At 40.1% G+C, this 25774-nt stretch overlaps 1 protein-coding gene, 1 long non-coding RNA gene and 1 other non-coding gene across 3 annotated transcripts; 1 reads left to right on the top strand and 2 right to left on the bottom strand.

Annotated features, from left to right (window-relative positions):
- Window positions 1–4537: 4537 nt before the first annotated feature.
- Window positions 4538–6947, bottom strand: LOC146510262 (uncharacterized). The gene is made up of 3 exons (XR_014876550.1): window positions 6528–6947; window positions 6056–6172; window positions 4538–5447 (listed from the first exon to the last, which is right to left on the bottom strand). It is a non-coding gene; the product is annotated as an uncharacterized LOC146510262 (long non-coding RNA).
- A 5521-nt stretch (window positions 6948–12468) lies between these two features.
- trnay-gua (transfer RNA tyrosine (anticodon GUA)) lies at window positions 12469–12557 on the bottom strand. The gene is given in 2 exon segments: window positions 12469–12504; window positions 12521–12557. It is a non-coding gene; the product is annotated as a tRNA-Tyr (tRNA).
- A 1170-nt stretch (window positions 12558–13727) lies between these two features.
- On the top strand, window positions 13728–24218 carry ppp2cab (protein phosphatase 2 catalytic subunit alpha b). The gene is made up of 7 exons (XM_085174384.1): window positions 13728–14068; window positions 21808–22017; window positions 22141–22314; window positions 22424–22513; window positions 22635–22796; window positions 23148–23266; window positions 23419–24218. The coding sequence occupies exons 1-7, from the start codon at window positions 13967–13969 to the stop codon at window positions 23489–23491; spliced, it is 930 nt and encodes a 309-aa protein (XP_085030510.1). The 5' UTR covers window positions 13728–13966; the 3' UTR covers window positions 23492–24218.
- The last annotated feature ends 1556 nt before the right edge of the window (window positions 24219–25774 follow it).

Here is a 25774-nt window from a genome sequence, read left to right as displayed (position 1 = left end):
TTTGTCCAAAAACCTCTCATGTTTAGCTGTTTTCCACTTTTTCTTTGGTCATTTTAGCCTTTTTGGCCAGGGTGAAGGGAGTATCTGCCATCAAACAAGAAGACAGCTGCATGTAACTATGACGGTGTTTGCTAGTTCACCTTACATGCATTAATTTAATAACGTGGTTAGCCTACTAAGCTACTCACGCAGAGAAGAACGGCTGCTGCTGCCATCATCATCCGTCATCATTTCTGCTACACTGGCAGGGCTAGGGGCCAGGACTCTCCTCTTCGGGTTTTTGGGGGATGTTGCTAACTCCGGGTCCGATAACAGGCAACCCACCCGCAGTAGATGCGCTGGTGTGAGGTCTTGCAGCAAGCTATCAAATACGGCGCATTTTTCGGCTTTTAAAAAAAAACGCTATCCGTCGCCAGGTGTTTCATCGGATTTGAGGTGTTACCTTCTTTGACAGTATCAGCTTAAAGCACTTGTTGCAGCTGCTGAGTTTGCATCTTTTGCTGTGAAGTACAGCCAGACTTTGACCGCTTCGCCTTGGGCATTTTTAATCTGTAGCTCTGCTCTAAAAGAACGTACGTACATGGACCCGCCTACTATCCGGAAACGTAAAATGATTGGCTAGAATCTAAAGTGTATCATTCCATACCAGTTGGTGGCGGTAATGCACCTTTCAGTTGTTTGCCAACCGCCAATATAAATGTAAGGAAGAAGAAAGTGTACCACAGCTCAGGAAAAAAAAGCACCGAAATGTGCGCTGCTTTTCGGTCTGGTTACTACCGTTTATGTCAGAACCGGTGCCATCATGGCACCGGATATCGGTACCCATCCCTAGTTGTAAGTAAGCTATTAAGACTCGACTGTACGCTGTGTTCGTGTTTTCCTCCGAAACAATAAGTTCCGTTGGAGCAGCCTTTCAACGCCTCTCTCTGTCTCTTGCTAGCAAAGTTGACCCACACAACAAAGTAAAGCTAGTTTTCGGCTAGGAGCCCGACACGGAACCCGACGTATTAGCCAGAGGTCCCTTTACTACGGTTCGGAGCCGCGGACCTTCAGTAACAGTAATAAATCACAGCAATAGCAGTTGTAAACAGCATGATAATATATCAAGTAATCCAAAGTATTCACGGAATACGTTACAGAATACATTTTGGGGCATGTATTCTGTATTCTGTAATGGAATACATTTTAAAAGTAACCTTCCCAACACTGGATGCCACACTCTTCCCTGCAGTGGACATTGCATCAAATTCCTCCCAAGATCAGTCCCCCAAAAATCCACCTCAGACCCTGTAGACCTCAGCTGGCATGTTAAATGTTGATTTCATGACAACACAGTTAGAAAAAGACTTAGCAAGCAACTATAAGACTGCTTGAGCAGTTCCTTGGGACAGAAAAGACAAAAAAGAGATGTTTAACTATAATGCACAGCACCATGTTTGGTGAAAGCTAAATACATTATATCAGTCATGCCGGCTGTCAAACATGGTGGTGGATGTGTGAGGATTTGGACTTGTTTTGGAACAACTTCTTGTTTATGAACCCGGGAACCTTGCAGTTATACTGCTGACCATGAACTTCTCTGTGTACCACAGTATGTCTGACAAGCGATCCTACAGCTACACCTCAGCTAAAACTGGGTCATGTAACAAATGCAAATCTACAACAGAATGGCTGAAAAAGAAAATAATGCAGGTGCTGCAATAGCCAACTCAAACATCAACCTAGCTGAAATGCGTGGTGGGAGAGCTGTGCATAAACAAGTGCCAGCAAACCTCAATGAACTGAATGAACGTTGTAAAGAGGAGTGGGCCAAAGTTCCTCCACAACCCTGTGAGAGACTGATGAAGTCATAGAGACAATGATCACTGGAGGTTTTTGCTGCTAAAGATGTACGTATAAACTAAAACTGGGCTGATGAGTCAAAACTAATTGTCAGCCATTAATCTTAGATTAATCTTATTTTCATCACAGTGAAACAGAAAAGAAAAATGTTAATGGACTTGAAATAAATATGTTCTTCATTAATATGATAGGCTTGTTTACAAAATTAGATGAAACTTGGTGCATTAATAAGTACAATCAGACAGCTGCAGTCTTCGGGTGGTTTACCTTTAATACTTCCTGCCTTCTTCTGTTTTGTGTTGTGTGGATAGAGAAATCACTCAGGCCTGCATACCTCATGCATTAGTCTCACTCTACTGACTCATTAGTTTTTACAAAAACCTGCTTCTGGCTGGAAGACTCCAGCCTAAGTGTGAGGGCAGGACTGTGACTGAGCCATCAACATGTGCTGCGGCCATCAGTGCTAATGAGGAGCAAAGCTTTGAGATGGCACAAGCTAATTGTCTCATTAGAGCTTTGATGCAATGGTGGTAATTAAATTTCACAGTTGACTGGCTAAGTGTTAGGCAGCTGGTGTCATGGTTGGATTTTAGGATGTGTGAAGGGCACTGGTACTTGTAGTGACTGTGATGAAATTTAAATTAATTAAACCAAGCCCTTTTTAAATTAATTCTATCACAGTTTTAGGAGGTGCTCTATAATCAACCATCTCCTTCTCATACTGATTTTTCTAGCCACAAAAACTAGGACCAGCAGATTTTGGTGATTATTGAATTTTTTGTTTAGTGCTATCCATAAATATCTTCCCTTTAGATTTGAGTTAAATATCTTGCCACTGATAGTACCAAGAAAGACTAATGATTAAGTTTTTTCTTAACTGCTCCACCTAAGATAAAATCGGGAAGGAGGTTAAGAAGGTTTAAGTATTCTTCGAAGATACTTCCTCTTTTCTCTCCAAACCTCAACATGTATAGATTTCATTTGTGGACTACTCGCTTAAATAGTGAAACTGCAAAAGCAAGTTGTTGTTTTTGTATTTTTTCATTTTTTTCTAGTATACTCTTTAATTTTTATTGATATATTGCAGTGATTAAGGAAGTGGCAGAGGTCTTAGCAGTAGACAAACAATAAAGTTCAGTAGGTATTTTGACAATAAATCTTGCTTTTTACAAATATTTTGCTTCTGTACATCATTACAGTGGATTTTAATTTAAGCAGTCAAGATATGACTGAAATGCAGATTCACGAGATTTTGCAAAGTATTCCATTAACTATTCCATTCCTCTCCTCTTGCTACTTCTTTGTGACTCTGTGTGCCTTCAGTCTTGTATTTGTGCTGAGATCAGGTCACTCACTTGACCATTAAAGAATATTTGATTTCACTGCCATGAGAAACTCTTTGGTTTTTGGTTTCTTTTGCAGAATGTTGTTGCTATTATCTAGCTGCACTGTGAAGCATCTACTTCATTGGATCATCTTTGCAATTTGTGTGAATCTGAGCAGAAAGTATAGACCTCTACACTTTACAATTCATCCTGCTACTTCTATCAACAAACACTAGTGACTAAATTCCACTGGAACCATAAATACCAGTACCATAACATTGCATTCAGTATATTTGACAGATGATGTGGTATGCATCTTCCCACCATTTTGGTACAAGATTACATGGATTTCCCCCACCAAAGAATTTTCCAAAATTTTCCAACTAATTTTAATTAAGTCTAATTTGCCCTAATTTACCCTTCCTGCTTTTTAATGTAACCAGTGGTTTGCAGCTTGTTGTAAATACAAGTATCTCCCGATTGTCTTAACAATAACATGCCTACCTCGTCAAGGTTGTTCGTGACTAGATGCTGTCAAGGCTCTATTTTAACTTAGGAAATAATTGCGATCATCCACTTGTTGTCTCCCGTGTCCTTCTAGGCCTGTGGGTGTTGCTGATCAGTGCATTCCTTCTTTTTGAAAATCTAGGACTGTGTATGAAAATGGCTACAGTTAATGCAATACTTTTATTAAATCCCTTGAATTATAGCTGAAGCCTGCACTTCAATGACATGTGGCCTGTTTGATTTACAATCCCCTGTGGTGGTGTACAGAGGCAAAATTACAAAAATATGATTCATTATTCAAGTACGTATGATCCTAACAGTGCTTCTGATTTTTTATTTCCATAAAGGGAACCTTTCATGTGTAGATGGGATTCTAAGCCAGCTGTAGCCATTTAGTTGCTCTTTGTGCAATTAGGATTTGATGCCTTTGACCCTCACGTCTTAGATGTTAAAAAGAACAAACTGTGATTTGCTGTTAGATTCTGATTGATGCCCATCTCTGTGTCTGGAATAATTAATAGCTCATTTTTACCGTGACTGTTGTGGGCTGTGTGAGTAAATCTACACAAGTCCACCCTGCAGCAGGATGCTCATGTCATATCAGAAGGTTTGCAGGGAAGGTCAGTAACATTGTTAAGCAGTGTGAAGTTGGAAAAGCTAAAACAAAGACCATTAGGTTCCTCCTCCCCTTCCTACAGTCTGTCTGTAATTCTCAGTATTAGGTGTTTAGTAAAAAAATGTTTTCAGCAATATATAAGGCATACTGCATATCAGTGCCAGACTTTTAAGAGTGTGCCTGTCCAGCTGGCGATGCTCTAGGTAGCCACCTCCATGGTCTATGCCCTGCTTTTTAAAAAACACATTTAAAAAAATGTCATTGCTGTTATAAAAGTCTGTAATTATCTTTACAATTAGGCTACATGTGCTAGGTGTACACAATCAAATTCAAGTCTAAAGCTGTGGGTAACTGTAAGCTGCAACTCATAATTCAATGCTGATGCAACAACAGGGCTTTTGAGGCAATACCTTTGCACAGTGTGGTGTGAGGCATGGAAAACAATAGCGCTGTACCCAGCCAGTCTGGGTACCTGACCACAAATATAAACTGTGTGGGCTGCACCTTTCTGGCCTTTTGTCAGTCTCCTTCCTTTTAAAGCAAGTCTCAAGGGAGGCTGTGGGATCTTTGCATGTACCAAGACCCGGATCATTTTGTTCCCTTGGAGAAAGGGCTGCTTTGTTTTTCTGACTCACGATGTTATGTGGTGGTGGAATTTTTTGAAAAAGCAACCGTGAGAGGCACCCCTCATTGTGGCATTTGAAGTGCAGTTTGAGATCAGTGGTCTTTCTTAAGTAGACGTTCAGAGATCATTTTATCAGTTTAGTGTATTTCCAGTTTCAGAAATGCTTGGTGACTAACGATTGACCCAAAATAGGTGTCTTCTGGGCATGAAAGTTCATTCATAAAGGCAACATTACACTTAACAGTTTTTTTACATATATATTCAATAGAATTATCCTCCACAATCCTTTCTTAAAAGTGAGACGTGAAAGAGGGATACACAGCCTGTATTTCCTCTTTAGTAACAGCAGATGGAGCTCCAGATCTCAGATGGGAACAGTAGCCTGTTGTTGTCATGGTTTCAGGTATCCTGGAGGCACAGTGCTGGATGCTAATTGGTAGAAGGAGAATGAGAGAGAGGTGGAGGTAGTGTTGCTGCCTCATTCTTTTCTTCTTCCTCTTTTTTTCTAAATCACCGCATCTCTATATTTAGCCTGTCACATGAAACAATCAATAAAATCAGGGAATGAGTGAAAAAAGTTGTTAGAATAATGCATTATTAGAACAATATTTCATACAGGTGCCCTAAAGTGTAGTTTTAGATTATATATTTATGACACATTGCATTTTAACATGTTGCATTTGGTGCCTTTTTCTTATTACTTTCTGTTCTCATGTGATTGACAGCATAATTTCATTGAAGTGATTGTCTGCTGTAACTTTCTGCATTAAAAAGCTACTGTCTTGAGTGTTTATTTTGTATGTATCCAAACCCGGCATTGAATAATCTGTCAGCTTCTTCTATTTCCGCATGTGTCCGTCTCCTGCAGACAGCCAGTCTGTGCTTCTCTTTCTGTTTGGAGTTTTTCATGCAGAGGGAAATCATCACATGACTTCACAATGCACCACTGATGTAATGCTATGTATGCCTGATAAGCTATCGTTATACAACCGGTGGCTGTATTTTTGGGAGCATGATGTCTGACTGTCCCCCGGGGTTTTGATTGTTTCTACCATCTTCCTCCTCCTCCACAATATCATTGCCCAACTTTCCAAAACAACCCATTTAACACCATCCTGTCTTCTGCCACACCGCACATACCTCGGATACTGTTGTTTACAAGGGGGTTCAGCCATTTTCTCCCGATTGCCTGGCAAGGACATCAAACATGGTCTGCATCTGCTCGCCTGGAATTAAGAGAGCTTTTCTCCAAACCTCCTTGGCACACACAGTGAATATAAATTTAGACATTCAATAACAACAACAGTGGCAGCAGCAGGTACCTAACTAGCTTTTGTATCCAAATAGGAACTATACCAGACACTAATGCCTAATGGTAAGTTGCAGCTGACTGCTGGTAGTAAAAGATGGTACATTAGAGCTCACATTGGCTCCATACTGCTACAGCACACTGTGCAACTTTGGATTAACCTCTTGTATTATGTTACCTGCCATTGCTGTTCCCCTCTTTGTGTAATAATGTCATCACTTCTATATGTAGAAGCAAACTTTCAGGACACTCTGTCATCACTGTAGTTATGCAACACTTAGCAATGAAGGCTAACTAATTCACCTGTCAAAAAGGCAGCTCCCTTGTGAATTAGCTTTTACATAGGGATTGTTGGTCGTCATCAATTGGAGCGTAGAGGTGTTGGACAGGATGCAGGAAACTAATGCACCTAAAGTCCCAAAACGACACAAAATCCACAAAACAGGAGCCCAAATACACAGAGCTTTATGGACAACACAGAACAGTGTCTGTGTTTCAAACTAACAAGAAACAGGAGCGCCTAAAACACAGGTGAAAACAATCAGGATGATCACAAAGCAGCAAGTAAAATGAAACGAAAACAACTTTCTCAGTGAAACAGAAGCTAACAGACATGAACACAAACTACAATTCAAATTGGGGCATTGATGTGTCTAGAAGGGAGGTGTGGCACTAGCCCACTTTAAATATGATTGGTCCCCACTAGTGCCACCCCAACACAGCCAAGTTAAAACCGACAATCCCCAACATCACTGGATGAGATCATGGATAGGACCAGTAGGAATATAATTTATATAATAGATTATAGTTTTTATTTTACTCCAGTATATTCCGAATACTGAATTACTGCACTTCATAATCCATACTATTTATTTTTAAAGCTTTATTATTTTAATAATAACATTATTATCATGTCAAGCTACTGAGCAACATATAAGTAATTAAAACCATCAACAGTTGTAACATTAAAGAGATATACATATCAATGATTCATTGATTATGTTCCAATAATCTCCAAGTGCCATTACACATGAATGCTTTTACTTTAGGTACTTTAAATACATTTGAATATACAACCTGTGGCATGGTAAGCTACTTAAGTAGGATTATAACTTGTACTCAAGTAAAATGTCTGAATACTTTTTTCCTACTTTGCAACACTTTACAACTCTCCATCATAAGATTAAATTCTTATGCACCTCAACATTTCACACTATAAATCTGTGGAAGAACACAGCGCTGCATATGAGCTTGGAAATATGGTTTATCACCACTTATCTACACGTATTAAATAGTTCTGAGTAAACATTCGGATTTCCTGTGGCCCCACTTGATGCGTTCTTGGTCCCTTCTTTTCTGCCTCTTCAAAATAATGTTGCCTTGCTTCTGCTGACTTTTATCCACCACATACCGCCTCCTGCTACCTACTCTCACTACAGATCACAAAGTCATCTGGAAACATAAAGTTCAAAGGAGGCATACATGCAGTAGATCTGGATAGGATAGTGCCCTCTTTTAAAAGGGACACTGAAGAATCTTCATCTTTCTTATTTGGGACAGGATTTTAACTGAAAACCAACTAAGGAGATCAGCTAAATGCAGGCAGAGTGTTTACGGTAGACGGGAAAATCATCATGGTGTGCCTGCTTGGATGGCTGCCCACTCCACTGGCTGGGAAAGCCAGGGCCCCAACAATCAGGCAGCCTGGATGAGCTTTTCACAAAGTGATCAATGAAATGTTAATGTGGAAAACAACGATCCAGAGAATGCTTATTGTGATCTAAAATAGACTACAGGGTCACCGTTTAAAAGACTTGAAACTTGATGAACTGTAAGCTTATCATGAGTCAAGTGGAAAATAATGTGGAAAACTGTATCATGATCCACTATGTTTACGCAAACACGAGAAGAGAAGCGGCTCATCAAAGGAGGGATCTGAAATTCAATCCCCTCGCTGATTAGCGTGATCCAGAGGGAGATACTGGTTAGATTTTACTTCAAGGATGCAGCCGATGCTTTTGTGTCCTTTCTGTGCAAAGCAGAAGATGACTGCTTGTTTCCATTGTGACCTTGCAAACAGAAATTTCTAATCATGAGGAGTGCGCTCTTGAAAATTTGCTTGATTACATGAATTGCTGTTGCAGGAGAGGCTCAAATAGGAAAAAACAGAGAGGGGGGAAAAACTGCCAGGGACATTTTAATCTGCTTTTTATTAAAAACAAACAAACAAACAAACACAAAAACCCAGTGGGACAGATGCGTCATTGCAGCACAGAGACATCCTCTGAAGGACTGTGTGATTGTTGTATGAGGAAAATAGATGTATTGGTGCATTTCTTTCTCTCAAATAGAGCTTAACAATGATAGATGGTCAATTTCAGGGAGATAACATTCCCCTCACTGATGCTGAACATTAAGAATTAAGATCATTGCTGGAATCGCTGGAATGCCCATGATTAATATACACTGTCTGAAGATATTTCGTTTCTTGATGTCATGTCTGATTGTTATAAGAGCACTCAGAAAATTGAGAAGCAGTTTTTTCTTCAAAAAGTAATTGATGGTTGTGCGACAGCAGCAAAGCTTCCCGATTTAAGATATGATAATTGTTAATTGCCGTGACATACTTGAACATGTGCCAGTGTGTTGGAAGAGCAGATATAGCCTTTGATCTCTGTTATTGTTTCATGTGTGGTCTCTGTTCTGTTTGTGGTAAAGGCTGCATTTGCCTTTGAATGGGCCTGGATATGCTTGTGTCAAGCTTTCATAAGTCTGCTGAAAATCTAGAGCTACATCAAGACTGACATGTACTGGCTTCCCTGGATGGTATATGGTTATTCTTTTAGACGTAACCCCTATGACCTCTGTCAGCCTCTGCTCACAACAGTCTTGACAAGTCTCTGGCACAAGTCTCATGCCTCTGTTTGAGTAGAATAGAATAGAATAATCCTTTAATTGTCCCACAAGGGGAAATTTGGTTGTAACAGCAGCCAGAAAGACACATATACAACAAACAGTACACAGGACACAGAACAGAAACATACACAATTTTTCTTACATGTTTACATTAAGGACAATGGTTACTATAAACAGAGTACTGTACAGTTATCAAATTAAATAAAAATAACTACAGATAAGAGGCAAACCAGGTTGTAGTGCGAATCGGTTGATTAAATTGTTGCAGTTACAGCATTGATGTAAACATCTATGTTTGTTGGGAGCAGTTCTGATTGTACAGCCTGACAGCTGCAGTGATGAAGGACCTGCGGAAACGCTCCTTCATGCATCTAGGATGCAGCAGTCTGTCACTGAAGGAGCTCTGCAGTTCAGCAACATTTACATGCATGGGGTGGGAGACTCTGTCCATCAGAGATGTTATTTTGGCCAGAGTCCTTCTGTCTCCCACCACCTGCACTGGGTCCAGGGTGCATCCCAGAACAGAGCTGGTCATCCTGATGAGTTTATCCAACCTCTTCCTCTCAGCTGCTGATAAACTGCTGCTCCAACATACCACAATGTAAAAAATGACAGATGCCACCACAGAGTCATAGGTCTTTAAAAGCGCTCCCTGTACTCCAAATGACCTCAGCCGCCTCAGCAGGTAGAGTCTGCTCTGACCCTTCCTGTAGAGAGCATCAGTGTTGTGGCTCCAGTCCAGTTTATTATTCAGGTGAACACCCAGGTACCTATAAGAGTCCACTATCTCAATGTCCACTCCATGGATGTTCACCGGTGTCAGTGTGGTCGTCTGTGTGTCCAGAAGTCCACCACCAACTCCTTGTTTTTCCTGGCGTTGATCAGCAGGTGGTTCTGCTGACACCAGTCTACACCGGTGGTGACCTCCTGCTGACACAAACAATTAGACCATACAGTTAAGTCATGACAGAGAAGCTACAGTCAGAGCAGCAATACAACAGATGTAATAAATAATGGAATAGCAATAAAACTGCACTTGCTTGCCTTGAGCTTGTGGTAATTTGAAGGCAGAATTGTGAATGACCTGAAAATCCTTTAAGGCAACAGTTTTAGTATCGAAACAGACAGCTACTGTAGGTCAAAAATGGAAAGGGATCATTTTGATGGTTAGCACAAGAGACCTGGATTTGTATCCACTGGCCAGCTGAGCTTCCCCCCACAGTCCAAAGACATGCTTCCAGGGTCAGTTGGTGATTGTAAATTGGCCACAGATGTGATTATAGGGGTTCTCTGTGGCAGACCCTCCAGGGTGTACCCTGGTGTTTGGAAAGGCTCTGGTACACATGACCCATAGATAAGCAGAAGAAAAAGCATTTGTTTGTGGGGGGTTTTTTTTGTGCTTTTTTACATATTTGTCAAACATTTATTATTTTTTTCAGATCATCAAGCAAATTTTAATCTTGAAAACAACATTCAGCATTTAAGTGGTGATTACATCTATTATGGAGAAAAGCTATCCATTGTTAAATCATGAATTAGTTGTGATTAACCACATTTTTTGGAAAGCTGATGTCAATTTCATTAGTGATACGTAAGCCTGGTTGCTGCCAGACATGTTGACTCAAGAATCACTTAAATGGAACCTGTCTGACAAAGTGAAATAGGCTAAAAGATCTCAAAAACAACTTAGAAACAAAGTCATTGACATTTATCACTCTGAAAAGGGTTACAAAACCAATGGAGAAAACCTGGAATAGTGATGAACCATCACAAAGGCTCATCTTACATTTGCCAAAAAAAAATAACAAATCTTAATGATCCCCAAGTCTTTTGGGAAAATGTCTTGTTGACTGATGATGAAAAGTTGAACTTTGTGGAAGGTTTGAATCCTGTTGAAACTGGTGTAAAACTAACACAACATTTCATAGAAAGATCATACCGACAGTCAAACATGGTGGTGGTAGTGTGATGGTCTGGGGCTGTTTTGCTGATTCGGGACCAGGACAACTTGCTGTAAATGATTGAACCATGAATTCTGCTGTATGACAGAAAATCCTGATGGAAAATATCTGTCCATCAGTTCCTGTTCTGAAGCTCAAGAACACTTGAGTTTTGCAGCGGAACAATAATCCAAAACACACCACCGAAGTCCAACTGTGGAAAAAAAATACCCCCAAACAAAAAAACCCAAAACAAAACAAAATAAGGGTTTGGCCCATTTAAAGCCCCGAATTTAATCCAACTGAGATACTTTGATGCTTTCTTAAACAGATCATTCATGCTGGGAAAATCTCCAATGTGACTGAATTAAAATAATTTCACAAAGAAGAGAGGGTCAAAGTTCTTAGACCACAAAGTAAAAGAGCAAAGAGACAAAGTGAAAGAGTGAAAAGACAAACTGAAAGTATCAATTATTGAAAACACTTGTTTGGAGTTCTTACTGCCAAGGGTGGCACAACCAGTTATTAGATTTAGTGGGCAATTACTTTTTTACACAGTGCCAAGTAGGCTTTGGATAGCTTTTTTTCTTTAATAAATGAAACCATCAAATTCCAGTATAAACCACACACACACACACACACACACACACACACACACACACACATATATATATATATATATATATATATATATATATATAGACAAACTGACAAATATTGTTCTGGCTGATTAGAAAAGATGTGGGATCCCTGCTCCACACAGAGCCCCCAGCTAAAATAAATATGATTTATTATGTTACCAGTTTAATTGAGTCTGGGATTAACTGGGACCTGGTTTAGTAAAGTCTCCATTCTTTTATGTTTTTGCACAATACAAGAGAAGACCTGCTTTGGACTTCACATAACAGTATGATATAATAGGTCTATATTTAGAGTTAAAGAAGAACAACACGTTGTATGCTGAACTGAAACTGTTAAAGCTGCAGTCAGAAACTTACAGTGTGTAGTAACTTTTTAAAGAATATAGTTTGATATACATTTCCCATACATATAAAGAAGGTTCTTGTGAATCGACTGCAGGGTCATTGCTGAAAGTGTCAGCAAATTTATCCCAAAAAGGTTGTTGCCACATTCTAACAAACTGCTTGGTATGGGATCAATGTTCCCAATTAAAGCTTATACCCCCCCCCCCCCCCCCCAACTTTTGTAATTCGAAATATTTCTTGAATTGTTGCTCTCACCCTCAATCACTGAGTCCTTTTACATAATTTCAAAAAACAGAAGGGGCTTGACCGTGCTGATTAATTCACATATAGTAAATGGTAAATTGACTGATTCTTATTTAGCGCTTTTCTACTATCCCGGAGTACTCAAAGCACCCAAAAAGCTCCTTCGAGCCGGAGTTGAACCAGCGACCTAAGGATTCCTGCTATCATATACCTACAGTCCTCCGCTCTACCAACTGAGCTATCGAAGGGACACTCCCAAATAAAGGCAATTAAATAAATTCACCTGGGAACTGTGGTTTTATCAAGTGCCTCCTAAACGATTCAATATAGGTAAATATGGGTTGGAAATATTAAATAAATTGGTGTTATTTAAAGGTGAACTTGGTGTTTCTGCGAAGAGAGAACTTTTTGTGAAAGATTAACTCTGATTATGTTTATTACAGTGATGACTGCACATGTGTGACGCACAGATGTATTATCAATGAATCTTTAATCGTTGTTTTTGTTAGAAAGTCACTGGCTTTAGGACTGAGTCTGAGTGAGATCACTTGGCAGTTTTGTTGATACAGTACCCAAACAATAAACTCCTTTAAATGGGCCTAGCGACCTTTATTTATAACCGAAAACTGAGAGGAATTAATACAATGCGGAAGGTAAGCCTGTTAAAGAAAGCGTGGTTAAAAGACAACGCTGTCTTTTGTTTTGTTTACATTTTTTGGCCTTGACAACAAGGAGATAAAACACTGACATCATAGCCACAACGCGAAATGCACGGCATGCTTTCGCAGAGCCATGACGTATTCTCTTTGGTTTGTTAGTAACGTCCCCAATAAACGGCGAGCCAATGAAACTGCACAGGAAGCAGCTCAGCGAACCAATCAGTGAGTAGCCTTCATAGGCCTCTGGTTGCTATTTGTTTCGGGCGGCGCTCTGTTTTTAGTAAAGGTAGACCACACAGCGTTATACCGGAAATTATTAGATTTTTCAACAATACCCTAGTCTGACGCAATCTTCACATAATAATAACAATCATCATCATCATAAAAATAATATATCCTCAAACATCTACCATAATAGACGACATTCTGGGATATATGTTATGTATATTTACCAACCTTTGTCACTGTGTAAGTTTCAGAGTGTGGCAGAAATTTATTCAGACCATGTTTACTTGAGCTGTTTACATAAAATTAAAATTTACATACGTAGAAAAGTTGTAAAAGGTGGTCAATTAAAAGCTCTTATTTTTTTTTCGATTATTTGCCAGATGCTAGTTTTTCCTAGTTGCATTGTTGTTATGTTTAAGCCTAGCAAGTTCTTCTTTTCTTTTTCTTTTAGGTAAGGGTGTATTTCAGAACGTGTTCGCCAAGAAGCTTTTATTTCGAAGCGCAACCGGAAGTTTGTTATTTGCTCGCCAGCGGCTCGACAAGGGTGGATCCTTAACTGTCACCTCTCCCTCCCTCTCCCAGTTTCAATTCAGTCAAATCATCACAGTGATCTGGCAGTTAGCGATACATGCGCCTGTTAGTAAGAGAGTGATTAGCTTCTGCTGTGGCCGTTTTGTAAGCCCTCGAGACACGGTAACCTCTGGGAGAGTCGTCTCCTAACCCGAATTAGCTAACGTGACAAACTGCAGCAAACCCGAAAACACACAGAAATGGACGAAAAGGCGTTTACGAAAGAACTGGATCAGTGGATCGAGCAGCTCAATGAATGCAAGCAGCTGTCCGAGGGACAAGTAAAAACACTATGTGAAAAGGTAAGATTTTATTTTTTAATTCCCTCCCTTAACTTATTGCTAACGTCTTCTCCCTCCTCACCGCCGCCTTCCAGACATTCTTAAAATGGCGTCTATAGTGTACATTTCACTGCGTTGTGCATGGATTTGACAATCATTACGAGTTGCCCCAGACTTCTGTTCTGTTTAAACAGCTTTACACCGCTAAATAAGAAATTACATGTGGTAGTTTTCGGGCTTCTTGGTGCTTTACCGTGCTGCCAGAATGACCCACAAGCTTTGAATTCAAGTCACATACCACATTTACAGCCTGCTCATTCACACTGACAGTGACTGCAGCATCTCTTTTAGCCGTGCTACTGAGTGGAAGTGCTCTGCCTCATTTTATGCCTCAGTATTTATGTATGGAAGCTGTTGGAAAATAGTAAAGGAAAAATGTGGCCAGTTGGCATCAAAATGGAAAGACATAAAGTTGATTTCTTGTGAGAAAGTCAGGCTTTTGGGGTCCTTTTATTTAGCCTATTAAGGTTGATTGTATCCAGTTTAGGTGCAGCCACTTGGAGCAATGAAAAGGTGAGGAAAAGCTTACTGTATAGCTCTCGGCACAGGGTAATAAATCCAGCCAGTCAATTTATATCAACGAGGAGGGTTTTTTCCCTGCAATAAAAAAAGAAAGAAAGAAAGTTGGCACCTACTTAAGACATTTGGCCATCCAATTATAACAAGTTATTTCTAAGTGGGGCTTAGTTTAGTCGAGCTTAAAATACTTAAGCTTAATAATTTTGGTTATCCAATGACCCAAAAAAAAAAAAAAATAGCAAATTGCTCAGACTTGTTAATTAAGGTAACACAGTCTGTTTATCTTCACTATATGTGGATGAATAATGTTTGTTTATGTAGCCAAAGCCCCATCAGTGCCCTAAATGTGCTCTATAGTCTCTGCTGCTCCCAGCCAAAGATAACATGAGAAACCACTGGGCTCTGCACTGTCCACCACGTCTTATTTATGCTAAATTACAATGCAAATGTATATCCTGCTCCTTGTTTCTGTATGTGTTGTTCTTGGGTGTTCTCATTCTTGTTCGCTGAGTGCAAAACTTTGTTTCACATCAAATGTTAGAATGACAAGAAAAACCCTTTAAGCCAAGAAACACCCTGAATGAGGGCTAGTCTAAATGAGAGAAACACCTGTAATTCGGCACAATTCGGCAACAGCAGACACTGCAGTCTCCTAAAACACTGCAAGTCTCAATCAAGGCAATTTCCACAAAGTCATAATCTTGTTAGTTTTTAATTAGATGTGCCTAATAAACTGCCAGCTGATTGTGTGTGTGGTGCTTTTTTTGCCCCTCAGCAGCTCTCACAGGTAGTCAGGAAACTGAGTCCATTATCTGTAACCTTCTGTTTACTCATGTCTATAAATGGAGAGGATGACTTGTTCGAGGCAATAATGTGGGCGGTTTTCAAACTTAAACATGACCTAATGGATGAAAGTGATGCGTGGCCCGAATTGTAATTTTCAATTTGAGTTCCTTAGTCCTTTGCTCTACTTTTTTGCATCACTGCGTTGCATCATTCAGCTTTGGAAACATAGAATTAGTTAAAAATAGCTGAAAAGTGACTTAATGGTAATTTCCCTCAGACACTGACCTTTGATGTTATCATCACAGTGTGAAGTTGACCTTTAAGCTGGTGTAAGGTGGTTCCTTACTTTACTATTAAAATTTTTTTTTTTAAACTAACCTTAATTAACTTGTTATGAGTGTTGTTATGCCCATATGCTTCTGCTTTGGTTGATAACTGGCCATTTGATTTTGTGGTCTGAGCTGAGCTTAACCCCAATCTCTCTGCTCTGTGCTGATTTCCGGCTCTGGATGTCTGGTTGTAAAGGAGCATTTACTCGTAAACATTTTACCACTTTTCTCTCCTCAGATTGTTTTAATTAATACTCTTTTTGTTGGGGTTTTGGATTTGTTTTTTGTGCTTTTTAATCCTGATCTTGATCTGTCTATGATTTCTGTTTTCTAGAAAGCTCTCTTGCCCAAAGTGTGCTATATATTGTTGCCGCCTTGGGCCATGGTCCATTTTTAGGCTTCCCCCTGCTGGAGAATTGACACCCTGTCCTCTGATTGTTAGATTTATGTGTCAGAAGTCAAGTGACTGACACCATAACTTGACAGCGTATATAGTGAATATTATAAATTTGCTGTTAGGCTTTATGCTGACAGAAGAGGCTTTTTCTTTTCTTTTTTTTCTTTTCTTTTTGGACAGTCTTCAGAGTCTGTTTTTCTTTTTATGCTGCAGCTCTGCCCCCCCTCCTTGACTTTTAAAAGGATACAAAGACTGGGCCCTCTACCATGTTTGGAGTTCTGTGTGCTGAAGTTTAAAGGTCTGGTATTCTCAAGCGGAACGTTAATCCCAATATTTGTTTCCATTTGAGTCCCAGTAGTTTTAAATGCTCATTACACTGTGTATCAGGATCCCAAAAAGGGACTGGATCCTTTCCATAGGGCTTAGAGGGAAGGTGGTGGTGGTGGTCAGTGCTTAGCTGGGCATATAAATTGGCCTTTTTATCAATGGAGTTAGTTGGAAAGCACACAGTGATTGTTTATACTAGCCTCTTTGATTTAACACATAGTTCAACATACAGAAAAAAACTACCTCAAAGACAGACAGATCTTGCGAACACTTGTTAAGACAGCTATACTGGCACAGCACATTAGATCCCGACTGATATAGGATTTTTGAGAGTGATGACAATATTCAGGGATTTAAAATGTGATATCTCAGCAAGTCTTTTCTTTACAGACACACAAAAAAAGATTTCTCCAACTGTAACTGTAGATTTTCCTTTAAATAAATCCTTACTGAGATATTATGATAATTCAGTTTGTTTACTTGTCATAATAAGTCATAAATTGCCCGTATACTCTCCGCCAGACTCAGCCAGCTGTCATGTTTGTGGCATTCCAAGCACGTGTTGCTGACAGGGGAGTCGCAGGCTGCCACATCAACACTTATAACATGGTTGAAGGGTGTTTCTCCTGCCTCCTCTTTGCTTTTTAAATCTCTGTATATCAGCTGTAATAAATACTGATATTGGTATATCAGGAAACAGCTAATAATTGAGTGATACATCGGCGATACGGCACATGTGCTGTAGATGGAAGAGCTGCACAAATGATGCAGCGTTCCTCTTTCCTGTTTCCTTCCTAATGGAGCAAAGATGCCATTAAAGCAGCTGAGGGTGGGGGGGCTGTATCATTGTCAGGAGCCCAGTTTCTCCACACTGTCTACTTGTATCTGTCCGTCCACCCCTCCCACACAACATCCTCCCGGATTTTAAAAATAGCCGAGGATATGATTGATTGTGAGTTGCATCACTAACACTGTGAAAGCCTTTGTTGCTAAGGGGATCAGAGTGTGTGACTCAGGATAACACTGTTCATTGTGACTCAGATAGAGGCCGTGTCTGTTTTGGGGATGCGTGTGGGTGCAGAGGAATGAGATGTGCTGTGTAATCTGTCCTTCCAGTTGTCTCACAAGAAGTCCGGTCATACCAGAGCCTCAGCCTGGTGTCAGTGTGCTGAGAGGCAATGCTTTGAAGTGTTCCTCTGTTTAACGTGATTAATTGTTTCCCCAGTTTGCATTATTGTAGGCTCCACACTCTTAAGAGTCTGGATGTTGTTGCAAAAGTTGTTTGTTTCACAGAAGTAAGGTCATTGGTTTGAAAATTTAGCACTAAGCCAGGTTTGAATTAGGTGACTGCAGACTGGGGTCTGCTTACTGGATACTGGTTTGATGTTGCTGTCAATTTTTCAGAGAAAATGTGATTAAATGTGTCACAGATGGGGAGAGTTAACCTTTTTATGACCTTCTGCTTTTTCCTTTGGCCAAAAGTAAACCTATTAAAGGGTTACATAATCATCTAGAGATGGTTTCTGTGTGTAATATTGTAAGCTCCTTATTGTATTATATGTAGATTTATGTATTTTTTGGATTGGCCTCTTTTTTTCTATTCTATTTATTTGTTTTTGTGCTACTTTGGTTCTACTTCATTTAAGCCATATTTGTATAGCGTGTGTTTTTTGGTATTTTGGCTGTAGTCAGCCACAGTCATTTTCTTATCTTTTGAAACATGTTAACTTGGTCTACTTCATCTTGAATCTTGCGTTGGGTGAACCATCTTTAAGGGTAGATAAGAAATGCAATGACGCAGGTGCGTAGAGACCTCTAAAGTGTGCCACAGTGATGCAATCATTTGGTCACATTGCTGCAGTTGACCCACTTGTTAGAACTGATGTCATCTGCTTGACCTTTTTTTGTATCTTTGTTGAAGTCAGCAGAGCAAATAAAGCTTTCTTTGGCAACTGAGGTCACTGCGTATCTCTGGTTGACTCATTAAAAAAACATCAGAAATGGATGTTTGCTCAGTGATCTTTGTGAGTGCATCCAAGGCAAAATGAGTTGTGAAATACATGTCATCAAAATTCATACTGTCATAGCAGAAATGCCAATGAAATCGGACATAACCTGCCACCATTTGTCTGCTGCTCGTGTTAATTATTTTTACAGTGGTTTCACTCGGTGAGGTCGGCAGTATGCATAACATTCAGCTACCATAAATCAGGAGTGAGGTCATTGCTTGTGGTTACAGTCTTGCAGAGCTGTCAGATTTATTTCACCTGAAGCTGTCTGCAGGTGAGCCTTTGGCTGGTTCTTCCACACTGATGACTGATTTCGCTGACATAAACTGCTGACTTCATGTCGCACTTTGTTGAACGCAGGCCGTCCTGCGCCTTGAGTGCAGTCGTAATCTGGGCAGAGTTTGCTCTCCGTGGCAGGTGTGGCCTGTACTTTGGACGAGGTGCTTGAGTAATCAGTGTGGTCATCCTTTTTCACAATCACAGCTTGTCTGGTTTCCAGAGTACATACTGTTACTGGACATCTCGTGGATAAACAGTTGCCTCACACACCGTGTTTTGTGGATTTCACTAAATCCGATCTCAAATTGCGAGAAGTGAAAAGTCCTAACATCAAGTGACACTGTATTGATTTAGCTTCTACAGTTTATGTAATATTTAATCGGAAGTTAATCCCAGGTGATAAAAGTGACATTTTGTGAAGGATATTGACAGGCACCCCACCCTTCTTTGTGTGCGTAAAGCTATAAAGAGAAAGCACATTACGTTAATCAAGTTATCAGTTTACGCAGAGGTGACACCTGATACGTCACTGAACACATTACACATCGACTTTAGTGTAAGGTTACAGAGCCCAAGATCAAATGTTACACCCAAAAACTTGTTAAGAGTGTTCAAATGATAAATGGAAGAACGCAGACGCTCGTGGGTCGGTCACAAATACGAAGCCAAAGGCTCACATATCTTTTTGTGATTTCATCACATTTCATTGTGTATGTACTCGGTGGAAAACCTTGATGTGTCGGTGGATAACAGTCCTCGTAGCTCTTTTCTTAACTGAGCTGTGCCTGACATATTTGAGGCCTGGTTATAGAACAAAATGACTGGGTTTGCATCTCTGCCTATGCAGCTATTGTTGGAAAAACCCAGAAACTCTTTTAAAGGTTATCAAACCACATGTTTATTGAGAAATAATGAGGTGTCAAAACTCGTCATGAAGCATACAGAGGAGCTCGTCAAATGCCGTCTCTTTGTGGGAAAGAGTTCATATTTCATATTTAATTGTGCTTCTATCTTTTTTGTATTATTTACCTTATTGAAATACTTGTTTTGGTTGCTTCTGAGTAAAAAAAAATATAGTAGTAAAAGTCTAATTTATTTTATCTGTGCAGTTGCTGTTTTTATTGAAACTATTTTAGCTGGAGGAACTGAGAGTTCCTCAGACATGGTGGATAACCTCAAGGCTGAGGAAATAACACATTTTATTTCTTTATTAAATTTATATTTCTCATCTGCCTTATTGGGAAAGTGAATAGTAGTCATTGTGCTCAATAACAAAAAACTGTTTAGATTCCTATCACTGTTGCGTGATTTTGCGAGACTAATTTAGTCTTTTTAGCTCTTCTCCAGTTATACAGTGTTTGAATTGCATGTTGTGCTTAATTAAACTGAAACTGTGAGCAAAGGAAATGAAAAAAATTGAGTGCAGAGCGGTGAAAAGTAAAGACGATCCCAGACAGCCTGACCTGGCCTACTTAAAGTGCGTGTTTGTTTGCTTGTTTATTTCCCCTCACGCCACTAATAGGGGTTGGCGTGAGATTGGGATGAAAACTTACCGCTGTTTGACTTGAATGCAGACATCGAGAATATTCTCTTGGCCTTAGCAGCTCAATTGCTTTAAAGGCAGAAACAGCGGTCAGCCTGCCAAGCTAAGCCCAGTCACTGAAAAGCCTCCTGCCTCATGGCAGTATGGGCACGTGGAGGGGCGTGCTTTATATAGGTCAGCATTGTGCGGCGATGCAACTCCATCCTTTTAACTCTGGGTTTGTCCCATCTGCTGTTGACAGGCCAGCTATAGCACTCTGACTCTGTTGATTCTCTCTCTCACCCTGTTGTTTAAAGGGGACAGTATGCACGGCTGCTCAGATTGCGTCGCTGACAAAACATTAGGCTTTCGTGGCTGGAAGAGAGCCACGTTAGACTGACTCCAGGAACAGGGCTTGTTGTGGGTGTCCAGATTTAGTATTGATGCTGTTTAAAGTGTTCCCCTATTGTTTTGTTTTAATCTGGCAACTGCAGCTAAAGACCGCATAACAAGCAGGCAGCTGGCTGGTGAAAATGATTCACAGAATGCCAGGGTATATTTTTAAGCTGGAAAAAAAATACACATTTCCCTTCCCCGAAAGAAAACCCTGCTCTGAACTGAGAGGCTCCAAAAAGTGGTTGTTCAAATAAAATATCAGCTTCAGGTTTTTGGTGTGTATTTTTCCTGTGTGCATTGAATGAGACAGCAGTATCCTATTTTTTTCCACCTCCAGAAGCATTAGCTGTAGGCCACACAGTGACTCAGGCTCAGCAGCGGCAGGTTTTCGACTGCTTCACGGTGAATTCTGAGTCGATTGAACTATGTCTAAGAATAACATTTCTCATCGCATCTACTTTTAGCTGTAGCGGTCATGTTGCATTGCTACAGCACTTTTGGCTTTGGTTGAGTCCTCTTAAATGAATAATCAGAGCAAACCAAGTGTTTTTCCATCCAGAAAGTGGCAGCAGCCAGTCTCCAATCATTTTTTTGGGTTGTGAAGCATCACACTAATTGATTTTTTTGGGAAATGTTGCCGTGCAGCCAGAGCTGCAATTCCAAGCACTGCAAGCCAGACCTGCAGGAAATTAATAAAAGACACACGCACACACATACACGCATTTTAGAGGCTTACATCCATAGAGAGCTTCTGGTGGTGGTGTTTCGGTTTATACTATAATCACTGTGTAGCATCTTAATGGATTCCCCGGAGGCTGATGTGGAAATTGGGGAGTGGGGATGTCAGGAAATTGTCCAGCTCTCAAATAAAGAACAAAGAATGACCCTGGAAATTACATTGTATTGTGCATGTGATTAACGGATCACATGACTTCCTCTGTGTTGGAACTAATCAGTGGCAGGTTTAAATGAATAAAACTGAAAATGTTCTTAGGCCAGTGTTGCTTTGTCCAAGCTGCCTTTTGGTATTTCAGACTTGTACATTTTTGACATGTTTCGATAGTGGGGATCATTTGTTTTTCCAAACCCTGAATCAGGCAGATTTATTTATTGAATTATTTCTTTTTTCCAACCAGGCAAAGGAGATCCTGACAAAGGAGTCAAACGTTCAAGAGGTGAGATGTCCGGTGACTGTGTGCGGAGACGTGCACGGCCAGTTTCATGACCTCATGGAGCTGTTCAAGATTGGAGGGAAGTCTCCAGACACAAACTACTTGTTCATGGGAGATTACGTGGACAGAGGGTACTACTCTGTAGAAACCGTCACTTTACTAGTAGCACTAAAGGTAAGTGATATGTTCTGACATTTGACTTTGTCTAAACCTGAAATGTATTCCTTTAATTATTTGAATGAGAATAAAAAATAACATTCAGATCTTTTCTCTGCTATTTTTTATTTTTTTCCTCAGGTACGCTTCCAGGAGCGCATCACAATCCTCAGAGGGAATCACGAGAGCAGACAGATCACGCAAGTGTATGGCTTCTATGACGAGTGTCTACGGAAATATGGTAACGCCAATGTTTGGAAGTACTTCACAGACCTGTTCGATTACCTCCCCCTCACTGCCTTGGTAGACTCTCAGGTAAGAATATAAACTCGGTTTCACATATGTAAGCGTAATGTTCTGAAAGAATCAAACATTAGTAGAGGAAATATTAATTAGATTCATGTTTTCCTTCCTCTCCCTCTAGATTTTCTGCCTTCATGGAGGCCTGTCACCATCCATAGATACACTGGATCACATTAGGGCATTGGACCGTTTACAGGAAGTGCCACATGAGGTAACAATGACATTTTAAATAAATCTATAATATTTGAAAGCTAAATTGAGCTAAAAAGAGTGGCTGTTTAAGTCCATCCAGCCCATAAACCAATTTGTTTCCTCCTCCTTGTCTCCTGTAGGGTCCCATGTGTGACCTGCTGTGGTCGGACCCGGATGACCGCGGTGGCTGGGGCATCTCTCCGCGAGGAGCCGGCTATACATTTGGTCAGGACATTTCGGAGACTTTCAACCACGCCAACCGCCTCACATTGGTGTCCCGTGCCCACCAGCTGGTTATGGAGGTATGTCACTGGCTCATTTGATGTGCATACAAATAATCCATCTGCTGCTGAGGGTGAATAAGCTCAGGAAAGACGGCTCTTCCAACCGGCAGTCAGCACGCTAATATGAATTTAACTGCAACAAAGAGCCGTTACGATAAATAGCTCCTCCAACCTTTGGAAGTGCACTAACCGTACAAAAAAATGGAGATGAAAGCCTGGCTGCTACAGAGAACAACGGAACAAAATGGTTATATCACCATCGACCAGTCATACAGAGTTCAAGGGCGAGTTCAGTTTTAGATTTGCATTAGAGTTGCAGTTTATTCTGAATTATACATTTCCAGTGAATAATGCATCTGCCTCCCTCAGGGTTACAACTGGTGCCACGAGAGGAACGTTGTGACAATATTTAGCGCTCCCAACTACTGCTACCGCTGCGGCAACCAGGCGGCAATCATGGAACTAGACGACACCCTAAAATACTCTTTGTAAGTACCGAAAAGTCTTAAATCCTTTAGGTTTTATTTTAAACCCTGTAAAGTCTAAGGCACAATGCATTCTGGTAGCTTTGGCTGTAATTTTATATAAAACATATAGTGGTTAACAAATCGTATTTATTCTTTCTACTCCTTCTACCCAGCTTGCAGTTTGATCCAGCGCCTCGCAGAGGGGAGCCCCACGTCACTCGCCGCACCCCAGACTACTTCCTGTAAACTCGATCGCCCTTTGACATTTGTACAGTATGACTTTCAACTGAAGACAACATGAACTGGGAGGGTGAAAGACTTGCGGTGGAGCAGGAGGCACACCGGTACACATTGTATATCAACACACACGAAAAAAACAACTATTTAAGCATTTAGCAAAAAACAATGTCCGTGTCTGAGGATGGACCAAAAAGTGTGTGCCATAATCATAACAATATCCATTGCCGAGGACTTGTATTGCGAATCTTCCCATTATATGGAAAAAACAAAACAGAAATGTTTAAATTCCCTTTCCTGTTACTGTGTAGCTGGACTGATGGCACCGAGGTCCAAGACATAAATTTTGCTACTCTGAATGCGGCTGTTTGAGTCCCACGCGCCATGGCTTATATTGAGTAGATCTGAACGTGATCTGTTTGCACTTTTGTAAATGAAAAGAAATGTAACATATGTCCAAATATGGAAAAGATTTCACACTACAGATGTTTGTTTGTTTTTTCCTTTTTTTTTCTTCTTCCCAACCCAAGCTCTACACAAGGTTTCTTGTTCTTGTTTTTTAATTAATTAAATTTTTTTGCTTTGTTTTGTTTTGTTTTTTGCAGTCACACAGCTTGGTGTTTAAGATTACATGGAGTGTTCATCCACTTCAGCTCACTGACTCCCTCTGAGCTACAGCATCTGTATTAACCAAACAATTTTATTAATAAAGACGAAGGTGGCTTCTTGATGTGAATATGCTCTTGTGTTTTTGTTTGTCCTCATATAAAACAGTGTTATGGTTTGAATTACACTGTCCTTGCATTGTCCTGGGATTAAATTTCAATTTACATTGATGCCAAAATTTACCACAATTTTGCATTTTTCCCAGCGATGAATTTCAAGTATGAACGTGAGCACCCAGTTTTTTTTTTAGTTTTTTTTAATCTTTTATCTCTTAGGAATGCTAATTAGAAGTGTTTTACTTATGATGATAAGTACTTTATCTCATATTTGGTGAATTATTTTTTATTATAGCAATTTAAGTGAGGATGCAAAGCCAATAATAAAATCTGGCAGATGCCTCTCAGCCAGATATCACTGTTTTATAGAAGGTGATAGCATGTGGCTAAGACTTCCGATGGCTGTCCTTGTCTCAGCAGAGCTGAAACAGTCTGTTAGAGAAGGTGGTCAGAATCCTCCATGATGGTTTGCTCTCCACCAGTGCTTCAAAAGTGTCCAGTTTGCTGCTAATTACAGAGCTAGCCTTGCCAGGCAGTTAATTTACTCAGTTGGTATCTCAGCTCTAAAGCTGCTGCTCCCCCAGCCAACCACAGTACAGTGAACGGCAGTCACTACATCTCAGTGATAGAAAATCTTCATTATTTTGCTGCATCCATTGATTTTTGAGGAAACCAAGCTTGCCCTTCTCATTCTGGTATACAACCTGTTGTCTATAAAGAAGAATTAATATCCCCAAAGATAAGTGATCTTTTATGAACTTGGATGCTTATAGAACTAATACATCACAATTTATTAAAATTTTGACTGTATCTGACTTTTTATTTTTAAATTAAAGTTTTTAGCTGTCATAACACCCACTGTTCATTTTTGTGTGTGTCCTACTGCAGCTAAAGTGCTGTGATGACTTACTATTTTGAAATTAAGTGGAATCAATTCAAGGATGGCTTTCAATGAACACTTGAGCGCACCATGGAAACCGCTTGAGAGGATCCGTAATAGGGGAAAAGCGCCATCCAATGGTAGCTCTAAATACTACAATAAACGCTGCGGTTTGATAAATAACACACGCAGGGTTTTAATTTTGAAAATTACTGTATGAAACAAGGCTTATTTAATATAATCTATCCCAAGTGAATCTTAAATTCGTGAATATCTTTATATTTAAGATAGCATTTTTTTGGACATGTGCAGAGAAGACAGAGTTGATATACAGGACAAAGCATGATGAATAGGGAGCTCCCAGGCAGCAACAAAAGAGCAAGACCACAGACAAGGAAGAAAAACACAGGGTTTTTCTGACAGGACAGGATACTGGGGTGATGATTGAGATGATGCTCAGCAGATTGTTAAAGGGAACGACCAGAAGAAAAAGATTATAATTACACAGCAATGTTAAACATCTCAAATGTTTGAGACTTTGCTAGACTGTCTTAGTAAAAAACAGTCTAGAAAAGGTAGGACAGCATTAAAGTGGGCCAATGTACGCTTTAACAACCCCCACCAAGTGTGGCGAGGCATCCAAGCCCTCGCCAACTACATGGCCAGAGCCCTCCAACCCTTAACAGCAGC

This window comes from Neolamprologus multifasciatus, chromosome 10, assembly GCF_963576455.1.
Source record: "Neolamprologus multifasciatus chromosome 10, fNeoMul1.2, whole genome shotgun sequence".
NCBI classification, from domain to species: Eukaryota; Metazoa; Chordata; class Actinopteri; order Cichliformes; family Cichlidae; genus Neolamprologus; species Neolamprologus multifasciatus.
Note: the sequence above shows the minus strand (reverse complement) of the source record. Positions and strands in the feature narration are given on the sequence as shown.